This window comes from Pinus tabuliformis, chromosome J (genome assembly GCF_031772625.1).
Source record: "Pinus tabuliformis cultivar Carrire ecotype Pingquan chromosome J, CPIR1, whole genome shotgun sequence".
NCBI lineage: Eukaryota > Viridiplantae > Streptophyta > Pinopsida > Pinales > Pinaceae > Pinus > Pinus tabuliformis.
In genome coordinates, this window is record NC_142295.1 from 1095220153 (window position 1) to 1095247961 (window position 27809).

At 39.9% G+C, this 27809-nt stretch overlaps 1 protein-coding gene across 4 annotated transcripts in view; it reads left to right on the top strand.

Moving 5' to 3' along the window:
• The first annotated feature begins 2330 nt into the window (after positions 1-2330).
• LOC149230853 (uncharacterized) overlaps positions 2331-27809 on the top strand; it is a 404135-nt gene continuing 378656 nt past the window's right edge. The window contains exons 1-2 of one of the 4 annotated variants that reach the window (XM_089379081.1): positions 2336-2657; positions 3542-3725. Coding sequence is in view for 2 of the 4 variants with exons in the window: in XM_089379080.1 (XP_089235206.1) it covers positions 2593-2657 (65 nt within the window). In the remaining 2 variants the exon portion in view is untranslated. Of the gene's footprint in view, positions 2658-3541; positions 3726-27809 lie in introns of all 4 variants that reach the window. The other 3 variants (XM_089379082.1, XM_089379080.1, XM_089379079.1) reach the window with 3 other exon arrangements.

Sequence of the window (27809 nt, forward strand, 5' to 3'; positions counted from 1 at the left end):
CATTTTTATTATTTTTTTCTTTTCCTTGGCATACATACATATATATATATATATATATATATCTTCAGTAAAATGCTACTATTGTCTGCTATTGAGAAAAGAAAATTCACAGCATAAATGGCAATGTCCAGGAGTCACATAGTAGTCCTTTCTCCATTCGTTACTAAGGGCTAGGATCCATGTCGTACTGAATAGTGCATGCACATTGTTGTTGTTGTTTTTTCTTTTTAACTGTAACGGATATAAGTTTTATTTGTTTGAAAAAGATAGGAGGGGTCTTTGCCGAGGCAGCCCCAATTACAAAGTGAACATCCAACAAATTCAGCTTTTAAGTTGCATCATTTTCAAGCAATTTTATAAGTAAGCTAAAGGTTTGTGTTGAGTCTACATGTGTGGCTTGTCTTCGAAATGGTTGAAGACCAATTCAAAAGATATGACAGGCCCCTCTAGCATATTAAGACTATTCATTGTGGTGATCAATCGTAGGCTACTCTTCCACATTTTTGTGGTGCAATCTAATCCATAAAGGCTTATCTTTATAAGTAAGAGTTTCATTGGATGATTTGAATGTGTTTTTTATGCTTTTTAGGAAATGGAATAGTGGAATTCAGACCACGTCCTCACCATAATATTTTTTTTTATCTCGGAAACAACGATGCCAGGGAATGTTCCCGGTGTAATCTTGTTTTTAGAAGTTCTTTGTTATGCTTTATAATATTTTATTTGTCCTTCTTTTAACATAGTTGTCATATGAGTTGCAGAAATATTATTATAGTTCCCTTTAATATAGTTATCATAGGAATGACAACATTGTTAATATATTTTTTTCATAATAATTGGTTTGCGAAGTTGAGAAGTGATTTATAATATTTTTATCTGTCTTTTTTTTAACATATTTTTCATATGAATTCCAGAAATATTATTATAGGTCTCTTTAATATAAATGTCATAGGAATGGAAAAATTGTTAATATATTTTCTTCATAGTAATTGGTTTGGCAAGTTGAGGAGACTCAAGACTGATACTTGAAAAAAAACCTTAAAATAATATACAAAAACATGTTCACATGAACAACAATTAAATGGATAATGGGGATAACAGATAACCTGTGAGATGACATTAACTATAACTCATTTTCATCCACCCTTGCTTTCAACAATCTTGATTCACATGTTTCTATTCTTCTACACACTATTATTATTTACAAAATATCCATATTCAAAATACAGAACTAATACTTTCAAAAGTAACTCATTATCATCCACCCCTGCTCTCAACAATGTCCATTTAGTTATTTTTCTACACACTACTATTATTTACAAAATATCCTTACTCACAATACAAATAACTAAAAATATCAATTGTAAATCATTATCATCCACCCTTACTTTCAACAATGTCCATTCACATGTCGTTATTCTTCCACACTTTATGGCATACACACTTTATCGTTATTCTTCCACACTTCCACACTTTATGCCTTACGTCGTTTCCTTTGCAACATCAGATGCAAATTCTAGTACATATATCTCGCGTAGGAAACTTATTACATATCTCAACTAGGCCCTTATATAGGGAGAAAATTCTACATATAATCACTTATACTCGAGTCAAAACTTACCTCAAAATACTTAAGCGATCATTAGAATGTCAATGTCTATATTTGTTTGAAGGTTCAAACATCAAATGTTATCCTTTCCAGTCATTGACGATGACATGGCGTGGGTCATGTATAATAGCGTAGTGTAGTCATGTATGTTCCGTGCCACGATGCCTCAACAATGGATGTAACGGTGTGGAGTGGCATTCAAGACTAGTATCATCGTCTACGCTACCCTTTTAAAATACATCTCAACAACATTTATGACAGTCGAGGATTTTGATGTGGATATTTCAGCGTTAAAAACTCCTTTCGTGTTGGAATTGGTGGAAAAATTGAGATGAAATTTTAATTTATATTATTTAAAGTGATTTTTTACTATCCAGAAATTTTTTAAGGCATTTGGATTGTGCAAAATTATGATTTTAATAAATTTTTGTCAAATTAAACCAGAATTTTTTTTTTTTAAATCTATATATAATTTTAAAAATATATAATTTAATTCTTTTCTTTTTCTTTTGTTATTATATAATTTTAAAAATATCTAATTTAATTCTTTTCTTTTGTTATTTGTGAGCTGTGATATACGACTTAGTTAATGCGATATAATTTAAAGGCACGTGTTTCTGATATATCATTAAATGGAAAATATTATTGGTACAATATTTCATGGGAAAAGAAGAGGAGCAGGTGAAGCAAACTATAACTGGCCAATGCTTTGATGCTTTTATGGAAAACACACGGCAACGATTTGCATATTGCAGACGTGATTTGTTAGACAGGATCGTATTCGTATATTTACCTTTTTCGTCACCGGAAGAAATTAGGAGGGAGAAATAAAGAGTAAAGGCCCCACGCAGAAACGTGCCCTGTTCACGTCGGGACCGGGACCAGGAACGACAAATAAGCCTTCACATCGCCTCTGTGGTTTCGAAATTAAACATATAGCCAAGAAAAAGGAGGATTGGTGTCAGCGGCGACATACAAAGTTTATGTGCCCATCTCGCTGCTGCAAATTGATGGAACAGCTCGTGAATTTCGTTATCCGTCCGCCCAGGTTCGAAACTCTTCCCGTCTCTGCTGGTTGAGGCTTTTAATAAAATTTATGTGTTGATATTTAAGAGGTGTTTCGCACATATTGTGAGGCTAAAGTTTGTTTCTGCAGTGCCACATCCTCATTTGGCCAGTTTCAGCTTGTTTTCTCCATTTTTTTTCCTTCTGGATTATTTGTGGTCAATTTCTCCATTTCCCCTATAATTTCCGGGAATTGCTGTTTTTTATGGGGAAGGTTTCGATGTAAGAAGTTAGAATGGAATTATATCCTCATTTGAGTCTCTGCTTAGAAAACCGCTTACGATAGCATTGGATTGGTCATGACGTTTTGATTTCTTATACAATTACTGCAAATCGTCTATGTTAATTTACTGTCTTTTTGTCGAGGATATTATTCGAATGTAATACTGGCCGGCTAATCACTACAGTTGCAATTTTAAAATAAAAGAAAATCTGTAACGTTTTTCTGCGAGCTAACTAGGTCTTAATTCTCCCACGCATAGAAATTATATTAAGATGGTTAAAATTTTGGTCCATTTATATGCAAATGGAGTGCTTATGCTGAGAATTTATATTGAGAACCGATGGGAGGTAATTTGGACTTAGGTCAAATAAATTGTACTAAATTCCTTTCCATTGGAATATTAAACAAGACGAGCTTAGAGAGCATTTTACCGATGCAGAATAAATAAAGCTTAGCTTGCTCTCTTTTCTGGAATTATCAAGATTAACAACTTTTATTATTTACCGGGTCCAGAATTTACCATTTGTCTTAGAAAACGCTTCCTCTTCACTCTAAAAAAACAAGTAGGATAAGGGCCAATGGAATGCACTTTCTCTGAGTCCTGACGCGTTCCTTTGTGGTGTTTTTCTTTTGGAATCTAGTAGAATTCGATTTTGCATTCCTGGAATGGTGAAATCCAGTCCTTGAGATTGCGTATTTGGTGTGCCCTGGGGTTTTTGATGCGTGTGGATTAACGCAGCATCTGTTCGACCGACTCTTGTGTGTTTTGGGCTGGATTTGGCTCATCGGATTCCGGCGAGGCGTTGATGGAAAAGGTGCATTTCATTGGTTAGTTATCCTGCTTTAAACATAGTATGTACATACAGGGCATTTTCTTTTAATTAGAAAATACTGACTAGGGTAGCTATCATGGGCACAAGCTAAGGCGATAAATGCCATAAATAGTATCAAAATTGCCCCACATCCTATCTCGACTATCAACCACGACCTGGCATGCCAAAAATAAAGGATCAACAGTCTATAATATATGGAATTTAAAGGCGAATAAACAAGGTAACTGAAATAACCAAACAAGAGACTATGATGCAGCTGATATTGGACTGGAGGCGGGCGGATCAGCCTTAGCCTGCTACTTTAATATTCATTGAAACTGTACTGAATTCAATGGCCTATTTTCAAAGCCAATATTGTGTGTAAATATTAGCAGATTCATGAATTTTGTTAACCTAATCTCACTGTGAATGTGAAGTGGCCCATTAAAGTGCATAAGTGAAGGTATGTCCAGTGCCTTAATATAAGTCAAAATCTAGATAGCTTTGACCAAGGATAACTTCTGACTACTTTATAATTCAAGGTCACTTCAGGTTGGGTTTAGCCATTTTGATTTTCATTTCATACTATGCTCTGTTGATAATCTATGAGGAGTATATTGCATTATTTTTCTCTTTTAACAGAAATCGATTTAATTTGCATTAGAAAATTGCTGCAGCTGGGCTAGTTAGCATAATAATACAAAAACATAGAGTTTGTCCCATAGCTGGTATAAATTCTATAATAGTTGCCCTAAGCTAAACAAATTTGCAAAACATTTAAAAACTAGCACTAGATAAAGGCATGCTTGCTGTTGGTTTCCTCCTGATTCTCTGGTATAGACTAATGGTCCTGATCCATACCCATCATCATTTCCACATCATCCTGCTGCTGCTGGAGAGTCTCCTTTTCTCTAATTTTCTCTGCAACTGATCCAATAGACAGTCTGGCATTTGATGCAGCAGAATTGAAACTTCTGGCTATTCAAGACCATTTGTCAAAGGGTAACACACTCAGCTTGAAGAGATTCTATTTGTCTCTTCTGTATGTTTAAAATGTCCATAATAAAACAGTAGTCATTGTTAATTTTCCTTAACCCTAGCACCTAGTCAATTACTTCCTAGCAGATCAGATCTACAGAATTTTAACACAGCTAGAGTTTTAACATAAACAAAATAGTTAGCGGAAGCAAAATTAAATACATCAATCTCACAATCACGTGCATACAGATTTCTGCCCTTCAAATCAGTCCTCCATTTAAATAACTTAGAAGTTACAGGGGCTCCCTTCGTGGGGTAATCCCACTGAGAAAAATACATACAACAAAAGCCTGGAACTGATCCAGCCAATCAAACCCTAGATCTGTCCTTTGATCTTGCTTGGCTGATCTGGAGCTGCCTCGCTGCCCCTTGCACCTTCCTTGAACCCTACACACTTGAATGGAAGTCCTTTTCCACCCAATCATTGGGATCCAATTCTCACCGTGTCTTGTGCTCAAGATGTGTCCTTTTTGTTGGAAATAGGGAGGTTTTTCATCTTATTTTAGATTTCCATTACATGATTATTACTGGTGAGACTGTTAGCATTTTTATCATTATGTTTTTTTTTCTTTATAAAGCAATTATCATAAAACGTGAAGATCACAAAAGACAATAGAACACAAGATATAGTCTCCAAGCCAGGGCAAAAGCCTCCTCCAAAGGGGAAAACCCCAGAAAATTCTCTTCTTATAGAATCAAATCAAATGAGATATCCAAGACCCATAACCACAAAAACTTCCACCTCTCGATGCCAAGTCAAACCTTTCTTCCTTCCAGCAGATTCAGTAGCAAGAGACCGGCAACAAGAGATGAACTGAGACAGATCTTCCACAAATTCTAGCACAAGAAGATATCCTCGATTTCAGATTTCAAATTTCTACTTCTTCTCTGCCCTCTCTGTGATATTTCAGACCAAAACCATCCAAGTGTGTGTACAAATGAGCTCCATCATCCTTTTATTTATATAGTTTAGAGGGGTGCGAATAGATGTCCTTTGGGGCAAGGCTGACTTGACATGTAGGCTGACTTGACATCTTGTTAATTTTAGTTAACAATGGTATGTTCTATGCTTAACACAATTTACTTCAATGTTCCTTAGCAGCCCAATATCAATTTCTAATAGCAATCACAATAATCACATTGACAGTAAAAGCAGATGGAACATAAAACAAACTGCAGAAGATGAGCCAAGACAAGAGGACACCAGATTTGGCGGATGCCAGGGAAAAACCCCAATGTGGGGAAAACCTTTTGATCAATTCTTCTTATTATTAAATCAAAGTTTCAACAGAGAGAGAGAGAGTACAAAAGTCAAATTCACTTGCCCAATACAAAGTCAAAACAACCCTGTAAATTTATGCAGTCAACTGCAATCAAACTTCAGCCCTAACCAGAAAGTCAACGCTGGTCAAATCAGCAGCTAATCTTCCTAAAAGCAGCTCGATCTTCCTTGGTCAAACTCAGTCTAGTCAGGAGGTCAATTTTAGCCCAAAACAACTCTGTCCAAGGAGAGAGAAAACTGCTGTAATTTTTTTGCGGTCAAACAACAGTCAACCTTGAAATCAAGGCAGGTCAATTAGCCCAAAAATTATCAGTTTTTGTGCTTAGCAATGTGGCCTGGAAAAATTGAATCTTTGACCTAAAAACCGAAGTCAAACTCAGTAAAAAACACATCGGTCAATGCTGGTCAAACCTTTCCTTGAAGTGTGAAATTCGACCTGTAATTCTGCTCAGAAAATTTGTCCTCCTAACCGCACGTGTGAGAGAGAGAGAGGCTGCCCAATAACTATACGAACCAATCTGATGAAGAGAGAGAGAAGAATGTGTGAGTGATGAATGTCCAAATGAGGTGTGATGTCTCTTGTATTTATACAATTCATTGTGCGTGAAGAGACACATCCATTGGGCTTCTTGAGCCTACATAATGATGAAGCCGATCTGATCAATTTGCACATGTGTGGTCATAAATTCAAAATCACACTTGTGCTTGTTCGAATGAGATGATCTTTATATCAATCTTGGACCTCTCGAAAAGAGGAATCTAATGCAATCATCATCACCATCAAATGAGTTGTTCCAAGGTTGAATTTGGCCCTAGTTTCCAATTTTAGCACTCCCTCTCAACTTGAGAGAATTCCACATGCCAATCCATTTGTCATCATCATGTCGTCATGTACCATCTCTATCATCTCATCTCTGCTCTACTGAACCATGAAGTAATAATGAAGAAGAATCGATCGAGAGTGAGTCACAAGACCTTACCACTCTCCACTGACAAAAGTCAATCTAGAGGTAGAACCTCAAATGATCCCAGATCAAGTTGTCAAACACCATGCATCCTATACATAGGGAGTACGGTAGTACACGATGCGTCCATCGATAGTGCTGTGGTCCCTATCCACGTTTCCCAACTCATTGGACATGTGAGAGGTACTTCCCACGAGTCCCGGACTACATGGGTAGGATGTATGTTGGGGCATCAACAGGAGAAGGTGAACCAATCGTAGGGGAAGGTGAACCACTCACCCTACACACGTGTCTCGTAGGGGAAGGTGAACCATTCACCCTACACACATATCACCATGGGGTATCACAAGGGAAGGTGAACCACTCACCTTGCACATAACGCACCACATAGGGGAAGGTGAACCACTCACCCTATGGGCGCTCATAGCTCCAAGCCCAAGCCCTAAGAGCTCTTAGAGCCCATTGTCCAACTCAAGCGGGATCCTCATGGGAGGGTCTTTCCACGACTCCAAGTCTCTCTCTGAAGGCTAAGAATTTGACCTTCCCCAAAGGCTTCATGAGGATATTTGCGACCTGCTCATCAATCCTGATGTGTTGGAGCCTTATTGCTCCCCGTTGTACCATATCCCAGATAAAGTGGTACCTGATATCATGTGCTTGGAGTGGTCGTGGAACACGAGATTCTCTAAAAGGTGATCCCACTCTGGTTGTCGTAGAAGATCATGCTGGTATTCAACACGTGCTCAAATAGCTCACTAAAGAGCTTCCTCAACCAAACAGCTTCTCAACAGGCCATACTAGCTACAATGTATTTTTCCTCTGCGGTGCATGAAGCAACCGATTTCTGCTTCTTGCTCATCCAAGAAATTGAAGCAGATCCCAATGAGAAGCAACATCCAGACACGCTCTTAAGATCCACCACACTGCCAACCCAGGAAACATCTGTATATCCATGCTACCTCAAGTTCCCGACAATGTATCTCAGTCCATAATAGATTGTGCCTCGGAGATATCTCAAGAGATTCTTAGCAACAATCCAATGTATGTGATGAGGCTCGACCATAAATTGACTCAACGTGTTCACAACGAAGCATATGTTAGGACGAGAGTTTACCAAGAACATCAGGGCCCCCACAAGTTGTCTATATTCGGAAGGGTTCGCTAATTCGGGCCCAACAACACTTCCACATAGCTTCTTGAAGTTGAGTTCCATCGGAGTAGACACAGACTTGCAATCCACCATCCCACATCTCTCAAGCAACTTCACAATGTATTTTCCTTGAGAAAGGAAAATCTCACTTGGCTTTTGCCAGACCTCCAGGCCTAGGAAGTAGTGCATCAGTCCTAGGTCCTTCATCTCGAACTCGGAAGCCAACTCCCTCTTGCATTGATAAATGAGAGGGTTTGCACCTGTCAGAAAGAGATCATCCACATAAAGGACTAGAATGAGAGGCCTGTCATTCTCAACCTTGAAATATAGGTTAGGGTCAGCGTCGCTCCTTGTAAATCCTAGCTTCATAAGATAGCTATCAATCCTCTCATACCAAGCCTTGGGGGCTTGCTTCAACCCATAAAGGGCTTTCTTCAACTTGCATACGTGTGTCCTTCGATCCTATACTTCGAACCCCTCAGGTTGTTCCAAGTAGACTTCCTCCTTAAGCGAGCCATGCAAGAAAGTAGTCTTAACATCGATTTGGTGTATGCTCCATCCTGGAGAGGCAACAAGAGCTATAATCGAACAGATAGTGGTATACTGGGCAACTAGTCCAAATATCTCATCATAGTACACCCCTTCCTTTTAAGAGAAGCCTCGAGCAACGAACCTGGCCTTGTATTTTTTAGCACTCCCATCAACGCCATGTTTTCTTTTGTAAGGCCATTTAGAGGTGACCATAGATCTGTCCTTGGGTCTATGAACCACATCCCAGACATCATTCTTCATGATGGATTTTTTCTCCTCATTCATTGCATCCTTCCATACTTGATGTTTCACGGCTTCTTCAAACGTACAAGGCTCAGATTGAACAATGGTACTCATGGTAGAAAGGTACCCTTGATACTTGGTGGGCTTCTTACTTTCATGAAATGTCCCTCTTGGAGCAATATGCTTTTTAACATCTTCGAGAGTGTCTTTGAGCCACAACAATCTTTTCCTTGAGGTAGAGGGATCACTAGGAGGTGGATCAATGGGATCCATCGGACCTTCAACATCGGGCATGGGCTCATCGAACGAAGGTTCTTCCTGCTTTCCTATAGCACCATCATTTTCTTTTCCTGGAATGGGGAGATCTCTGGCTTTCCCAAGTGCTGTCTTCATCGAATGTAACATCATGGCTTACTTCCACATCTCATTGACCAGGCACATAGATTCTATATGCCTTTGAGTTTTCATTGTAGCCCACAAAAGTTCATTTCTTCCCGCAAGCTCCCAACTTGTTTCTCTTCTCTTTAGGCACATGAAAATATACAGGACAACCACATATTCTAAAATGAGAAACATCAGGTTTCTTACTCGTGAAAACTTTTTCGGGTGTCTTGAAATTCAATGCTTGATGTGGACACCTATTTTGAACATATACGACGGTATTTGCAGTTTCTCCCCATAAGAACTTCGGTAGGCCTAGATCATGAATCATGGCACGAGTGGCTTCCATGATCATTCGGTTCTTCCTTTCAACAACCCCATTTTGCTCGGGAGTGTATGCAACGATTATCTTCCTCTTAATGCCAACTTCTCTACAATAGTCATTGAATTCATTTGATTCATATTCGGAGTTTGTTGTTGCAGTTGGAATTGTATTTTTTGCAGTTCTTTGGTGAAATCCAATTGCCCTCGAGAGGCTACATGCATGTCAAGAGGAAACTATTCCAGAGCTTTTGCCAGAATGCTCTTCACCATCCAGAATGGGTGCACTATCTGCTTGTATTGGGTTACTCTTCCACGAGTATGCCCTGGATCCGTGGTCACTGCTTGCCACTCATCCATGTTCAAATCAAAGTCTTCCACAGTTTGTCGGATTTCTTCTTCCCACTTTGCAATCAGCGGCCTAACTGAGTTGGAGCTGCTGGCATGGTAAGCTTGGGCCGCTTTGTCAATTATACGCCAGGCTGGCTTGCATCCTCGTCCTGTCCCAGTCGCCCTAATGAAAGAGTGGGTTGGCTTCCCGACGACGAGGCTGCCTTTCTTTGCCTCCCTCGTCCTCGACTTCCATCGCCATTTTTCTTTGTTCCCTTTGCTCGAGCCATTCTGTTTTCGTTGCCTGTCAATTGCTTTTCTTTTCCCACCCCCAGATTTCCACCAGCCTAGGGCCGCAGTTTGGGTGCTCGACGCTGCCAGAGGTTGCGCCCACACTGTAGACCTGCTTCAAATTCAAACAATACCAACTGAGTAAGGAACCCACTCCACTTAATGCGAGTAATTGTATGCCAACACAGGATTATAGTGCCATTGTTTTTAAATGCCTTCCTCTGCCCAGCGCAGAGCCTGAACGAACTGGTCGTGCCAACTATTACCAGGCCATCAGTATTATAACAACACTTGCCAACAGTAATTGACTTCATCAACCAAACATAGTAACAAGAATTGAAAGGGGATTCAAGCCGGCCGTGGAACTAAGCCCATAGCCCATCAAACCCCTTGCTAAACGACCCCATATAGAGTGCCCAAGCTGTGGGAATCGAGACCCCATTGTCCATAACTGGCTTTAATTGCTCGGCTTCAAGCCATACCCAACACCGATACCCGAGATGAGTTCCGTCCAGACAGAGGTTCTTGACCCAAGATATTTGCGTCCACAAGATCAGACTGACCCATAAACTATCCAACAGGGCTTCTCCACCTTTGCCCCTCTGCCACCAGAGGGTGTATCTGGATTTCCCTGAACCCCTGGCTCTCTCTACGCTGAGGTAATTTGGATCCCCCCAATTCTCCGCAGACCCAACCCCCTTTCAGCTCTTCCAGACCCGTGTGAGGGGAATTTCCACATACCCTACTCTCTACCATCCCGACCTTGCATGCACCCATGAGAGATAGACATATCCCAAACTCTACTAACACTGGGATGAGCAGAGCAATGGACATAGACCTGACTTTGAACCTAGCGAGGCCATGCCTCTGACCCTTCCAGAGCTCGTCACCCCATACCCCAGACATGTCCAATTCCTTGACCTGAGGTTGAATACTTTGCTCCATTCTAACTAAAATTGCAGGGTTAAGGCCGATAGCTACCAGTGACTATGAACGCCGACTATCTCTGTTTGCCCTGAATTCCCCTCGCACACTAGGGCATGGACAAGCCCACTAGGGTCGACTTGCAACCCGATTAGGGACGGTGATTCATGCTCACCTCTTGCTGTTGATTGTCTTTGTTATCTTTCTCTAGGATACCTTGGAGTGGAATCAGATCATTCTCCAGAGGGTTTTGTGGCCATGCCATTTCTATGTACTTCTTGGATGGGCACAACTCCAATTTGCCAGGAAATCATTAGCTCTATTCCCTTCACGTCTGACATGAGAGGTTATTAGATAGTCAAACGAGGACATGATTTCTCCAACCTCTTGCACTAAATGAGCTATGCACCAACTATGATGCAGTTTTTCCCAATGGGAGCCTTGAATTAACTTCTTAATTATATCCACCGCCAGTCTCAAATCACCTTCTATTACCAGTCTTTTGAACCCTATTTTCTGTGCTAAAAGCAGGCCTTGTTTGACTGCAGTGAACTCTGCCTCATTGTTACTGGCATACCCACAGTGTGCTGCAAAGATTAGTCTGGTTTTCATTTTATAATCCCTAAATAGGCCACCAGAATTAGCGTTTCCAGGGTTTCCTTTTGGAGCCGTGTCAAAGCTTAATTTAATAAAGCCTTGTGGGGGTCTCGTGAAATGAAGTGGTGGTGATGTGGTAGAACTCAAGACTTTCCATGAGCTTGGTGCTATCATGCTTGCTGATAAGTTCAATAGCTTCAAGATTCTTGCTTTTGCTGTAGCGACTTTCCAGTCATTCGGGTGCCATTTTTCCAATAGGATAGTCTCTCTTATATTCTATATGATCCCTTCCCATATTATTTCTTGAGAGTTTTGTCTATCTTTGAAGATTCTACTGTTTCTTTCCTTCCATATGGCCCATACTATAAACCCCAAGGCTAAATTCCATGCTCTATTTACGATGGGGCTCGAGAAGATCCCTTTACGCCATTGGATTATAGTTTCTTTGATGCTCAGGGGGTCTCTGTTTAAATGGCCAAACAAATTCCCGAGCTGGTTCCATTTTTGGATTGCAAAGGGGCAAGTGTTCAATAAATGTTCTAGATTTTCATTGTGTTGGCCACAAAGAACGCACCAGGAGGGGCCCTGCTGACCTCGTTTCTGAAGCTGGTCCCATGTGAGGATTCTCCCGTGACATACCAGCCATAGGAATTGCACAATTTTTGGCCAGAGTTTGCTTGTCCAAATCTTCTTCCATAGAGGGCACTGGTGGTTTTGGGGTTCCTCCACTCTAAGCTTATAAGCTTCCTTAATGCTAAAGGTGCCTTTAGTCGTGTATCCCCATCGCAAAATGTCTTCCCCCTCTTGGTACGTTATTTTCCTTGATTGAAGTTCTTGATCCATGATTTTCCATTGCTCTGAGTGTGAGGGGTTTGGCTAGTCCCGTACCGCTTTCCATTTACGCCATCTTGCACTTTGGGGAGGGGTTTTCCTGAACTAGTCCACTGTATAGTAATTCCTGCTGGTTGTATACAGGGAAATATCTCGAAGATCCTGTTGAGTGAATAATTTTGCTCTTTACTGCCAAGAGTCATGCTAGAAGAAGGTTGTGTGACCATTTCTGATTTCCTAGAAGAATTGTTGATTAATTAGGTCCCTATTCTTTGCTGCCAAGTTCTAGATGGCTGATCCTTGAGGAGGATCCCTATATCTAAGGATATCTTCAGGTTGGATCGACATTCCATATTTTCGGGTCCATATTCTCTTCCATAAGTCAGGGCCACCTTTTATCCATCTCCACCATATCTTAGCTCCCATAACTTGGTTTAAAATGTACGGGTCTTTGAGACTTAGGCCTCCAACCATCTTAGGGAGGGTTAGCATGTTCCAAGATACCAGGGCCCATTTCTTTACTTTTTGAGCCCCTTGCCATAAAAATTTCCTGAAAATATCTACCATGGCAGAACATGAGGTTTTAGGGGCCACCATACTAGATAGCTGGTAAATCGGGATAGATTGAAGGACATCTTTTAGAAGCACAGTTCTACCTACCAGGTTGAGAGCACGGAACACCCATCCACTCAACTTCGATTGGATTTTAACAAGGAGGTCTTGCCAGCAGGAGGTTTTTAGGGAGTTATACGCTAGAGGCATACCCAGATATTTCATAGGCATTGTCCCTATGCCAAACCTCATTAAGCGGGCTAGAAAAGATTGAGTAGCTCTTGTGGTATTAAAAAAGAAAATGTTTGATTTCTCATTGTTAATCAGCGTGCTTGAGGCCATCATAAACTCCTGCAAAATTTCTTTGATCTTTTGGGCTTCCCTTAAAGAAACATGGCAGAAAAGCATGATGTTGTCCACAAATTGCTAATGGGTGATGGGTAAATCAGAGCCCCAAGGTCTAAGACCCTTTAGATGGGAGGAGCGGACCGCTTCTTTTAGGAAACTTCCTAATCCCTTAGCAGCTAAGATGAAAAGAAATGGAGAGACCAGGTCCCCTTGTCGATGGCCCCGAGTAGGATTAAAGGTTCTGGATGGAGAGCCATTGAGCATAATGGAACACACTGGGGTTGACACCAGAGATAGAATCTAGTTTACCCATCATTGCTCGAAGCCGAAGGGCTTCAAAACCCTTGTCAGGTAGGACCAACTCAGATGGTCATAGGCTTTGGAAAGGTCAAGCTTAATCATTATATCAGGAGATTTGAGATGCTTTAGAGAGTGAACCATTTCTTGGGAGGTAATGATGCCATCCAGGATTTGGCGACCTTCCACATAGCCCGATTGCTCTGGAGAAATCAAGGTGGAAAGGAGGGGTTTCAGGTGTTTGATAATGACAGTAGAGATGATTTTATAGATGACATTACATAATGCAATCGGTCTAAAACCTAGGGGGTCTTTCGCTTTGGCTGATTTAGGAATTAAAGCAATGAACGTAGAATTGAGACTCGGGCATACCTTCTGATTTCTTCGTAATTCCTCCACTACTTCCAGAATATCCTTACCAATAAATTTCCATTTAGCTTGGTGGGATTCTGCCGTGAACCCATCTGGTCTTGGAGCTTTGTTCTTCGCCATTCCTTTGACAACCTCTTCTACTTCCGTCGGAGTCACTACCCGCATCAAGGCCATGTTCTGTTCCTGGGAGACTAGCCGAGGGATGTGTCGTGTGACTCATGCGATGGCATTTGATCTATCCTGGTCTAGTTCCGAGAGAAGGTTCTGGAAATGATTGACCACCAGCTCCATCTCTTCACGCTGTACCAGTCAATTCCCTGCCCCGTCCTTGAGGGAGAAGATGTGGTTATGTTGTCTATGTTGGATCATTGCTTTATGGAAAAACCTTGTATTGCGTTCTTCCTCTCGAAGCCATTGGATTTAGGATTTTTGTTGGTTCCTCCTTTTCTTCGCATTTCATCAAATTGAGCTTTCATATTCCTCGAACCAAACAGGATTCAGACCATCAATTTTTCATATCACTTTCCTCTAGGCATCATCAACAAAGACATTATATTGAGTCAATCAAGGTAGAGCTAATCATAGCTTCGTATAATTATGAAAGTGATCAAAACATTGGGTTATCCTTTTGTACTGCTACCTTTCAATCCCAAGATGATATAGATATCTTGAACATGTAATCCTTCAAGGATTACCAAAAACATTCACTCAATCCATGTATTCTTTGAATCGAGTCCACCTCATTATAAATTTCTGCAACATTCTTCCAGGTAGCAAAACCATATATCAACAAGATAACTAATATCAAAACATAAATATCATGATTATCTCAACATGATGGCCTCTTGTCAAATTCTGCTTACATGTTTCCTTTAATATCAACATCATTCCACATGGTCCATTTTCCATATTGTACAAAGAAAAAATTTCTCCATGCTTTCACTTCTCAATCAAAGTGCCCATGGAACGAACTAATCAACAAGCTCTAATATCTTCTTCCTTGGAGTTGTCATTGTCAACTCTTTCTTTCGTCAGGTGACCATATCTAATGTTGATCAATATCATCAAATGAACTCTCCTTCCAACCTCTTTACATGCTTTGCAATATGCCTTACTAGGGAGCCAAGTCAGATCCTATGCAGATCATCAATATCAAATTTTCCAAATTCTAGTTAAAATGTCATGTTAAAACTGCTATTTGCTCCCTCTGAAGTCAACATTCCTTTGCATGTTTTATCTTCATATTGCAACAAAGTTCTGCTTTTTTTTTAATCATCAATGTATTCTGGAATGAACTCATTAGTTGGAAGCTTCAACATCATGTTCATTAGGGTCCTTATAGGTCCCTCTTTCCATCATGCTCATCATCATCAAGGATTCCTCATCAAGCATGAGCCTTGCTTTGCTTTGATCTTTCGTCCTTCTCGTCTTGCTTCCTTTATTACGTACCTACAATTTTCATCGACAAGTACAACCAAGCAAAAATATACAAAGACATAAGCATGATGCCAATTTTGTCAATCTAGGATTTCCATGGTATCTTAGAGGGTGTACTTCTAGGGTTCTAATGACAAACCCTATATTTCTTAATCTAACCCTTATTAGCGTTTTTACTTTTAGTAGAAACATAAGCCCTAGGGTTTGGAGTTTCAAGTCCCAGGGTTTATTCACTTCAACCCTTGCTAGGGTTTTACCATATACCCTAGATTATCCTTGCAAGATTTTGATATGCAAACCCTAAATGTTTTATTGCTAGGGTTTTTATAGAGGGAACAACCAAGATAGGGTTAGGGTTTTTCACCTTTTCCTAGAGTTTTCTAATCCAAATTCCCTCTAGTGTTTACAAACCCTAGATACCAAAAACCTTCAATAATGTAAGATCTACACCCTAGTTTTTACACAAAGTATGCTGCAAAAACCCTAATTACTTTTCAGGCCCTTTTTAACCTTGACTCACAACATGAAACAAATTGTACATACCTCTTACCATGCCTTCTTCTTTGCAAGGATTCGGTCCTTCAAATGTAAAGGGCTAATCATTCTTTAACAAGGATGCTTCATTGTTCACACGATCATAGTTCTGGTTCCTTTCTTGTGTCACAACAAGGTGACTTAACTTCTTCTAGATCTTTCCAGTCTTTCAGAGATGATTCATCATGTCAAGCATCGGTTGACTGTCACATGAAGGCTTCTGCTTTATTGAGATTATAGCCACATCCGATTACTGATTTTTGTTTTTATGTCACTGTCAAGATTGCCATCATACATCACATATTATTGTTCTTACGGTGTGAACAATAAGGTACTGTCTTATTGTAACATAATGTTCTCACTGTGGGCCACGATATGGTGGCCCAATGTTTTAAAAAACGATCGAACCAAATTGGAATCGACCGAGTTGACTGAGCCGGACCCCTGCTCGGGTCTTGCTCGATACAAAAACCGGCCGGTCCGTTACCGAATCGGCTGAGCCAGTTACCGAATCGACCGACTCGGTAACAAACTGGTTGTCTTGGCTGACCCTGACATAATTCGGCCAAGCCACTCAAAATGGTCCGCGACGGAAAAAGGAGGGAACAACGGACTCCAAACTAGATTTTTTTTGGGTTTTAGGTTTTTTGCAAATCCATCTAACTTCTCCCAAGCCTGTAAAAGTTACCCAGCCCCCTCACATTCCTCACAACTATCTCATTGCATTTGTGAGGAGTTTGTGAAGAGTTATGGAGTTGGTTTTTGGAGCAACAGTGAGGAGTCTCTTGGGCAATCATTGGAGCAACAGTGAGGAGCTTCTTGGGCAATCATTGGAGCAACATTGAGGAGTTGGTTTTTTGGAGCAGCATTGAGGAGGCTAGAGCCTAGAGGTATTTTTTTTTTCACTTCTCAAATCTGCCTTTGCTTGTTTTTTTTTACAAATCTGGAAATTGACAAAAGTAATTTTTGTAAAAGAAATGAACATTAAAGAGTTGTTTTTTTTTCTTTTCATTTTTTCATATTTTTGTCCTTTCATTTCCAAGTCCAAATATTAGAAAATGGCTCCTAAAATGAAAGATGTTGCTTGGGCATATGCTGAGATGATTGATAATCAAATGCATTGCAAATTTTGTCATAGAAAAATTAAGGGAGGTGGAAGGGGCATTCATAGGCTGAAACAACACTTGGCTGGTATTAGAGGCCAAATTGTTCCATGTGCAGCACCAACAAAACAAATTGGGGATATTAGGAAGGAGTTTCTAGAAAAATTTGAGAAGTTTGAGGAAGAAAAAGCTAGGCAAAAAGAAATAGAGGTTGAAATTGGGAGGAAGAGGAGTATAAAACACATGATGGCTGCAACCCCAATTTTGATTATGAGGGCTCTTCATCTATCCCTTGCACTGATGCATCCAACCCCTTTCGCTATGTTCCTCCCTCTTTGGAGTCTATTCAAGAAAATGGTAAGGGTAAAATTAAAAAGAAGGGTGATATCAAAAGTTATTTCACACCCTCCTCTCCCTCAAGAAAATGGTAAGGGTAAAATTAAAAGAAGGGTGATATCAAAAGTTATTTCACACCCTCCTCTCCCTCTGATAGTGCACATGGTCCTCAAACTAATAGAGGTCAAATGTAACCCACTTTAGATGACCATTGGAAGAAAAAATTGAGAGGAACTGTCTGTGATTACATAGCTAGATGGTGGTATGATGCTGATATCCCCTTCAATGCTTCTCGTTCACCATATTTTTTTTAACACAGTCGGGTATTTTTTTATATTTCAAAAAAGAAAAAGAGCGAGCTCCTTGTACATTCGTAAGAAGACTATTTCAAATGTAGTGCACAAAATGGGAGCGTAGTCCCCGCATCTACACTTGCAGCCTTGATTCTATAAACTTCAAAAACTAGGGTGGCATACTGCCTTACAAACTGTCCTAGAAACAAACTGTATTTGCACTGCATTAATAAAAATAAACAGGTCACCAAAATTGATTTACTGATTCCTCCTGCTGGGGGCGGTGCTTCTTGCTGTACCTGGAGGATGTTTCCCCTTGCTGGCTTTGATTGAGAGTTTTGATGTACTCAACAATTTCTTCCAAGTGTTTGCATTTGTCTTTTAATTCTTCTATTTCAGCTCTCTGGAGATCTATGTCTCTTTGCTTATACACATTGGCTGTCTTCATCTCTGCCCTGAGGTCCTTTAAAGCTTGGTTAAACCTTCCAATCATAAATCTGTTGGCCCTGCAAGTTGGGCAGCTGTCGTTCTTTTCTGCTCTCTCTAGTGGATTGCAAGCCATTCTGTTGCTTTGATTTGCTGTAGATGCTGTGTCTATTTTGGTCCTAGGGATGGTCCTCTTTCTTTGATATATTCTGCTTATTCCTCTGTTGTTGATGGTGAAGTTTTGCTCGTTGGGATCCTTTTGAAGACAAATCTCCAAAGCTCTGAGTAAAACAATATAACTTTGTCCTTGCTTTGTATTCCAAAACCAGTCCAAGGAGTGATCTTGAATTTGGGTGCTGGCTAGGAGATGGTGGATTGGCGAGATGTAATGCAAAGGTGGAGAGTTTGGCTCCAAAAAGTCTGAGGCTTGAGGTCGCTGAAAAGAGAATACTGCTTCTAATAAGTTTGGACACAGAACCTGAGGCTTGAGGGCGCTATGGGTTTGAGACAACCTGTGTGTTAAACAGGGGAAAACAATGCTATGATCATAAACAGAGACAGTGAAGCAAACGACTGAGGGAGAGCACTGTGAGGCAAATGACAACGAAGGTGTCCCCCGCTGATGAGGATTGGGCCTGGATATGCGACTTGATGAGTCGAGGGGGAGAATTTGAAAGACTGTTGTATGCTTCAGTCTATAGACTTCCAGCTGACTGCAAGCGAGAGGATCACTAATGAAATGGCCTGACTGAGGATGAGATGAGTTTTCTAAACAGTGGGAATTACTTAGTTCTGCTACCAATTTATTGATCTCAGGGCGAAGAGGTAACTTGTTGCTGTAGGTAGCCATCGTGATTCGGGTTGCCCTTTTGCTTGCATAGATGCCCGTTGTAACATAGCTTAATCTTGTGCAACAGTTACGATCCTGCTGCCTGTGGTTGATATGACCATTACCGTCTTTGCTCAGAAGTAAAGGACGCATGCGATCCTTATCATACATGCTTTGTAGCATTTTTGGGATTGAGTAGATATTGTGCTCTAAACCATGTTGATTGCACTTGAGATCACCTGTTATCAGATCTTCATTGTTTTCTATAGACAATCTGATTCTTGAAGTGAAGTTTTGATTCTCCTTTTTTTCCTTTTGTTATGCTTCTTTCCATTTTCTTCTTTCTCAGTCCTCATCATGATTGTGAAATTCATGGTATGTTTACAGTATAGACTTCATTGTTTTCTTTTACAGTCCCAGCTGGTCTTTCTAGTGCCTTGTTGGCATAGTTGTTTGCTTCCTTGTTTTGATTTCTCAACACATGCTTGAGTGTTATATCTCCCAAACTTTTTATGTTTGATCTAATCCTCTGACAAATTTTATTGATGGCGATACTGTTGAAATCCTTTTCAGTTGCCATTGTTGCTATGATTATTGCCGAATCTCCTATAATTATAGGATCCTTGATCTCATGTTTTTTTAAAAGCGTCGTGCCTAAAAGAAGGCTATATGCTTTAGCCTCGTTGTTTGTCATTTCTCCAAGACTCCATTCATAATTTTTTTTTTGTTTGCTTCCATTTGGATCTATAATGACTCTGCCTGCCCCTGCTGTTCCTGGGTTATTTTTTGAGGCCCCATTGAAAAAAAGAGTGTATCTTTTTTGTCCTTTCATCCATTCTTCAAATTCTTTGTCATCCATTCTTGATTTCCAACTCTTGGCTATGGAAGTTTTTTCTTTTTTTTTGCTGTAGGTTCTATTTTTTTCTCTAGAATTGCTTTGCTATACCAATCTTTTTCTTCTTGCTGTAGGTTGCTCTGATCCATTTTTGATATTCCATTTGTGCTTATGATCTCTGATACTAGGCTCCAAGTTTTTGACAGAATCTTGCCTATACTTGGTTTTTGTTCCTTGAATATGCATTTGTTTCTGGCTAACCAAATCTGCCAGCACAGAATTGAGGGGAGGCACTTCCATATCCTACTTATTGTGGCCTTATTTCTCTTTGTATACGGATAGCTTTTCACCCAAATTTTATGAAGTTCTGACAGCTGAATTGAAAAATTTATATTTATTTCCAGCGGACTTGTTATCTGAGTCCAACACTCTCTAGCCACCCTACAATTCATGAAGAGGTGTTGAATTGTTTCTTCCTCCATTTGGCACATAACACATCTGGAGGGCCCTTGTATTCCTTTTTTTCTTTAAATTTTTCAGAGGTTAGAATTTTACCTTTAAGTAGAGTCCAAATGAAAACTTTGATTTTGGGTAGACATTCTGTTTTCCAGGTTGCCTTCCATAGACTCCAATCTTGTTGACTTTGCTGTTCTTGAAGGAGATTATACCCTGATTTCACCGTGTATTCCCCTCCATTTGGATCCCATATAAAGTCGTCCTGCTCCTCTCTATTTATGGGAGCTGCCCCTGATAGATGCGATTTTAATCTCTCCCACTGACTTTTTAATCTTTTTGGGATTGTTGGTAGTTTCCATCCAAGCCAATTATCCTGGTCCCACTCAGAAATTGAGTATAAAGTATTTATACTTTTCTCTTCCATCCAGCACTGTAGTCCTCTTAAATTTTGCTGAAGGTTTAAAGGATCTCTTCCCATTATGCGATCCTCCCAAATTGCAATTGTTTTGCCATTCCTTGGATTTTTAGAAATTTGTTCTCTAATAAGAGGGATTATCTTTTTTACAAGTTTCCAGACTTGTGTGCATGGCCTATCTGGTATAGAATCAGTTATCAACTTTGTTCTATGACAATTTAAATATTTCCTTGCTAGAACTTTTTCCCACCAGTGTTTTTTTCCACTTATCATTCTCCAAATTATTTTTGTCCCTAAAGCAATGTTCATTTGGGCTGGTAATCGAATTGCTATACCTCCTTTTTCATAGGGAAGGGTGACTTTATCCCATCGAACTAGACTGAATTTTTTGTTTTCTTGTTTTCCTCCTTGCCATAGGAAACTTCTTATTATTATTTCCATTTGCTTATGGGCGCTTGTCGGGGCCAAAATAATAGCATATTGATAAATGGGAAGGGCCGGAAGGAGTGCCTTAATCATGATCACTCTTCCTGCCAAATTAAGCCACATCACTCCCCAATTCTGAAATTTATCCTTCATTTTTTCCTCTTGCTTGCTCCATAATTCCGCTTTTACATTTTCCTTTGCTAGAGGCAGCCCAAGGTAAATGAAATGCGTCCATCTTATTTGAATTGAAATTTCCAGAATTTGTGATATATGTTGCATAAATCTTGGAGAAGTGTTCCAACTATATATTCTGCATTTGGTGTTATTTAACATTCTTCCAAAGGCTTGGGGAAATTCATCCAACACTCTTTTAAATCTTCTAGCTATTATGCTTGACGCCCCTCCCATAAGAAGGGTATCATCTACAAAAAGAGAGATTTATATCTTCGACCCCTCTTGCTATTTGAATACCTGTTATTTTTTTCCTTTTTCTGACTTTCCAGCGCTGCACTTAGAGTTTTTTCCATGATGATGTAGAGGAATGGATAAAGAGGGCAGCGTTGTCGTAGCCCTCTTGTACTTTGCAAAAATTTACTGGGAGTTCCATTTATTAGAGGGGCTATCCAAGGGGATGATATGCACACCTGGATAGTCTCTATAATATCTATTGAAAAGCCAAATTTTTTGAGAATTGCTGCAAGGTAATTATGATTTACTTTGTCAAAAGCATTTGCCATATCTAACTTTACTATCATTCCTTTCTCTTTCCTTTGGATATTGCTGTGAATAGCTTCCTGAACAATGATCACGTTATCTGTGATTTGCCGCTTGGGTACAAATCCACTTTGATTTTCAGATATGATTTATGGAAAAAAATTCTTGATTCTATTTGCTAGAATTTTGGTGTTTGTCTTATAAGAAGAATTGTAGAGGGGAATTGGTCTATATCTATTGAAGGTTACTGGATTGGACTCTTTGGGTATGAGTGTCAAATAGGAAGATTTTGTATTTCCTCCATTTTTTTTTGAAAGGAATTTTTGATCATTCTCATAAGATCTTTTTTAATAATGTCCCAATGCTGTCTGTAAAAAGCCATTGTAAACCCATTTGGCCCCGGAGCGTTGTCAGTGAGGAGGCTCCAAACCGCTTCTCTGACTTCATCCTCGGCGATCTCTTTGTTTATTTCTGTGTTTTGCTGATCACTATTTTTTTTATGTGTTGCAAAAATTCTTCATTAACTGCCTGCTGGTCACCTGTGGTTAGCAGTTCTTTGAAGTAGTTGTGAGCTGCTATTTTTATTTCTTCAGCTCCTTTTATCTCATGCCCATCTACTTGAATCTGTTGAATCTGATTTCTTGCCCTCCTTATTTTCATTGTATTATGAAAAAATGTTGTGTTTTTATCCCCTTATTTCAGCCAGAGACATCTGGATTTCATTTGGCTTTCCTTTTCTTCTTTCCTATTTTGCTTATAAATTTCCAAGAAAATTTCCTTTTCTTGTAGATAATCTTGTTTGCTTTCTTCTTTGTTTTTTTTTTCTTTATAGATGCTGTCCATTTTTTTTTGTAATTCGATTTTCCTAGCTTTATCTTAGATATCATTTTCTCTTGCCCAGATTTTCAAATGCAGCCTTAGATTCTTTAATTTTGTTTCCTAGACGTACTGAGGGGACCCAGTGACACTTTTTTTCCACCTCTCTTTAATTTGTTTGCCGAATTCTTCCTTGCTGTCCCAAATCGAATTATATCTGAAAGGGAGCGGGCCTTGATTTTCCAGATTACCCATGCTTAAAACCACCGGCTTGTGGTCTGAAGCTGTTGTGTGGACAATCTTGCTTTTCACAAGAGTGAAGGCAGTTGCTATGTTTTCTTGTACTAGGATTCTGTCCAACCTTTCCTTTATATTATTCTTACCTGTTCTCTTATTACTCCAAGTATACTTTATATTATTCTTACCTGTTCTCTTATTACTCCAAGTATGCTTTCCATTATTTCTTCAAGAGCTTCTCTTGACGACTCTGAATGATAATTCCCGACGAATTTTTCTTCAGTGTTCCTAATCAGATTTAAGTCTCCTCCAAGGATTAATTTCCCATTTTGTCTTTCTGCTAGTTCTTCTTTAACCGAATTCCAACAGTGTTCTTTTTCTCTATAGTGATTTGGGGAATATACATTCATAATGCTATATAACTCCTTTGTGTTGAGATCTCTCAGGTCTGTTCTAATCTAGTGATTGCTGATTTTTTAGTTTTTTAGTTCGCATTTCCTTTTGTCCCAAATGGTACATATTCCTCCTGAAGCTCCTATGGCCTCTAGCAGTGTTCCTTCATAATTTTTTAATTTTTGAATCAGTTTTTGATTTTCTTGCTTGCTTGTTTTGGTCTCTTGGATCATATAAATGTCGGCTTTTCTTTGACTAAAATATCTCTAGCTGCATTGACTTTAAAGATGGTGCCAAGGCCGCGACAATTCCAAGAGACCACTATCATCATTTACTGTTGTGTTGATGTGATCCTCCCTTTCCTCTTTGCTGAATTTTTTCATTGTTTCCTGTATTTTTCCCAAGAAAGGATTCCATTGGTTGTTGAGTTCCTAGTGCCATTTCTTTTGCGGCTACCTCATCTCTGATTTCCTTATTGGATTTTCTTCCCACTTTTTTTGTTGATCCCAAGTTTGGGGATTTTCTTTAGCTTTATTTCTGGTTAGTATGCGGTCCACTGAGGGAGGGGGTGGAGAGGAAATGGTGATGGGGGAGGAGGGTATGAGAGCGAGGGAGTTGGGGTTTGATGATGGGGATCTAGGAGAGGGTGGTTCAATAGGGTCTTCCAAGGGCCCAAAGGGGTTCGGAGATGTGTGTATAGGGGGGATACCATTTGGTGAGGGCTGAGTAGTAGTTTCATTTGTTTCCTGGAGCTGTGAGGCATTTGGTATTGACTGCTTATTGATAGGTTTTTTCCTTTTTACTTGTTCCCATGTATTCTCTTGTTCTTCTACGTTTTCATGCTCTTTTTTTTAGGACACCTATTAGCAAAATGACCGTACTCATGACATACCTTGCATTTAAATGGGATTTGCTCGTAGTCCAGCTGCTGAATATGCGTCCATTGATCGACCTTGATCTTTATTGCCTCTGGGAGACCTTTTTCGAGATCTACTTCCACACAAATTCTGGCGCATGCGTGCATGTTATCCTTTGGTTTGCATCTGTCTATATACTTGCCCACTGCATTTCCTATAGCCTTGACCGAATCATCTCCCCAGCAGTGAAGTGGAAGGTGCGGAAGTCTGACCCAGACTGGGACTGCGCTTGGAACATCCATTTCTGGGTCGAAATCTGGCGTCCACCTGTTCAGATATAAACCTCTAGAATCCATGAAGTATGGACCGTTTCTAAATATCAGATCTCTGTCTTCCTTTGATTCAAAAAGAAAAGTGTAATACCCCCTTCCACAAAAACGTATTGCTATCTTCCCCTGGGTGGTTGCATTCCAGTTTCTTTCAACCCATTTTTGAACTGATTTGGGTGACGGCCATAACCCCGTGAACTGTCCCACAAGTTCGCGTTCTGCCAGAGAAATAGCTGCTCTTTGAGGGAGAGCAGGTGGAAGAGAGATCTCTGGTATATCCTCGAGCTTCTTAACAAATTTGCTGATTGATGGCCTGTTCCTTGGAGCTCCATTCGCAACGATCAGGGATGCAAATGCTTCTTCATTTTCTTCGATTCCTTGGTGAGTGGATGAGGGAGGATCGCCCTCCTCAGAGGGGCGCCTGGTCCAAGAGCCTTAGTAGCAGGAGGCTGCCGAGAGAGCGGCCTGCGGGGGCAAGGAGGCGGCTAGGTCTGCACAGCTTCGAGTTGTAGCGCGCGCGTTCGAGTTGTTATCTTCTTGTTCACCATATTATTAACCTATGTTTGATGCCATATTTGTTGCTGGAAAGGGCTTCAAAGGCCCTACTATGCATGAGTTAAGGGGATCTCTTTTGCAAAAAGAGGTTTTGTTTGTTGAAGAATATTTGAAAGATTTCAAAAGCTCATAGGCAAAAACAAGATGTACCATCATGTCAGATGGATGGACTAATCAAAGGAATCGTACCATCATAAACTTTCTTATCTTTTGCCCACAGGGAACCATGTTTCTAAAATTAGTTGATGCATTTGATAGGGTGAAAGATGCACACTTGTTGTTTCAGCTTTTGGATGAGGTTGTTGAAGAGGTGGGGGTGGCTAATGTTGTTCAAATCATCACAGATAATGCCTCTAACTATGTTCTTGTTGGTAAAATGTTAGAGGAAAAACACAAAACCATCTTTTGGACCCCATGTGCTGCACATTGCATAGACCTCATGCTTGAGGATATTGGTAAAATAGATTGGATCAAGAACACTGTAGAGCATGCCAAAAGCATAACAAAATATATCTACAATCACTCATGGATTTTGAACTTGATGAGGAAAAACACAAGGGGCAAGGATATTGTTAAGCCTGCCATCACTAGATTTGAAACTCAGTTTTTGACATTGCAATCTATGCTTTCCCAACATAGAAACTTGCAAAGGATGTTTTACTGTGATGAATGAAATGAATGTCAATGGGGCTCGCAAACAGGATGGCAAAGAAGTTAATGAAGAAATATTTTGGAAAAAGGCAACAGAGTTTGTGAATGTTGTTGAGCCACTGCTTAAGGTGTTGCGGTTGGTGGATGGGGAAAGATTGGCTATGGGCTTCATTCATGAGGCTATGGATCAAGAAAAGGAGCAAATAAAGGCAACATACAAGGATAGAGTGGCTAAGTATGGGCCCATTTGGGAGATCACTGATCAAAGATGGAACAATCAACTCCATTACCCTATACATGCAGCTGGGTTTTTTCTGAACCCAAGGTATCGTTATAAAGCTCTAGAGGCAGAAGCTTTGACAGGGGAGGTTAGAGATGGATTGATTGAGTGCCTTGAGCACATGGTCCCTAAGGAGAGTGATCAGCTGGAGATACACCGACATATCATTTGTTTCAGTAAAGCCACGGGTACCTTTAGCAAGAACCTAACAAGGATTGCAAGGGAAACATATGAGCTAGGTAAACAAATAATTTCAATTTTCAAATTCTTATTTTGTTAAATTGTTTATAATTTGAAAGTTGGATATAATTTGTTGAGCTAACTCATTACACAACTATGTTTTTTGCAGCACAATGGTGGGATGCATTTGGTAGCCGTTGTCGTCAATTGTAGAAGTTTGCAATCCATATTTTGAGTCAAACTTGCAGTGCTTCTGGGTGTGAGCGCAATTGACTTGTCTTTGAGAGGATTCACACGAAGAAGAGAAACTGTTTGGAACGAAAATGGTTAAATGATCTAGTTTATGTTCAATACAACTTCTTGCTAAGATGCAACCAATTACTAAACAAAAGCCCTGATACAGATCCCATTTTGTTGGAAGATATTGATCCAACCTCAGATTGGGTAGTGGAGACACATCCAACAGAGTTTGATTCTAATGAGGATATTGGTCTTGATTTGGATTTAGAGATGGAGGAATAAGTTGAACATAATGTTCAGTTCAATGCAGATCCACTAGTACCAGGCCCAGCCCCAAGTCCTCCAGTTGCAGGCACTTCCTCTACTCAGCGATGACACAAACGCATAGCTTGTCTATCTCAGTGTGCAGTTGATGCGCCTGCTAGTGCTACTACTTCTACAGTTGCAGTTGGAGATCGTGATGAGGAGGAGCCATGGGTTTCCCCATCTGACTTTGATTCAGAGTCTGAGCTAGATGATGTTGGCTTCTCTAGCAGTAGTTAGTAGTGACTAGTGACTAATGATGTTTTGTTGTAGAGGCCATTTAGGGCCTCCTGGGTTATGTGTTTTTGTTCTGATATCTATATATTACATGTATTGGACAATGCACTGGGCGCCATTTTGATATAACGGATATAGTCATTAGCCTACTTTGATCACATGTTGTCTTCTCCCTATATTCTAATGCTTTGTGTTTGGAAACATGAATGCAAATATTTAAAATTATGTTTTTTTGTAAAAAAATAAACATTTAATGTATTTTTTACAAAGATCGAGTCATTGAAATCAGCTAGGCCAAGTCGATACCGAGTCGGAATCGGAGTCGACCCTCGACCGGTTCAGAGTTGGAGTTGGAGTTTTAAAACTATGTGTGCCACTATACTGCATAATGACATTGAATCATAGTGTTGTTGAGCCACTATATGACACATAAGATCCTTTCGCGTGACAGATAAAGGACCTGGTCATTATAATTTTTCATAGTCATATTTATCGTCATTCAATGCTTCCACATGAGGATGTATGCGATCTACAGGTCGACTTTGCAATATCACTCATATCAAGCCATGCGAATATGAATTCATACGAACCATCGAGTTAAAGTTGAGCCAATCAGGTAGAGATGCGAATCTCTCCAAGAATTGCAATGACTTTGAGTCATTGTTCAACCCACAAGTCATAGGAAAGCAATTCATGTCGCATAGATGCATGCCATTGAATTCCGATCAAGCCATTTATTGCGAACCATTGAGCCTTTTTGCAAAA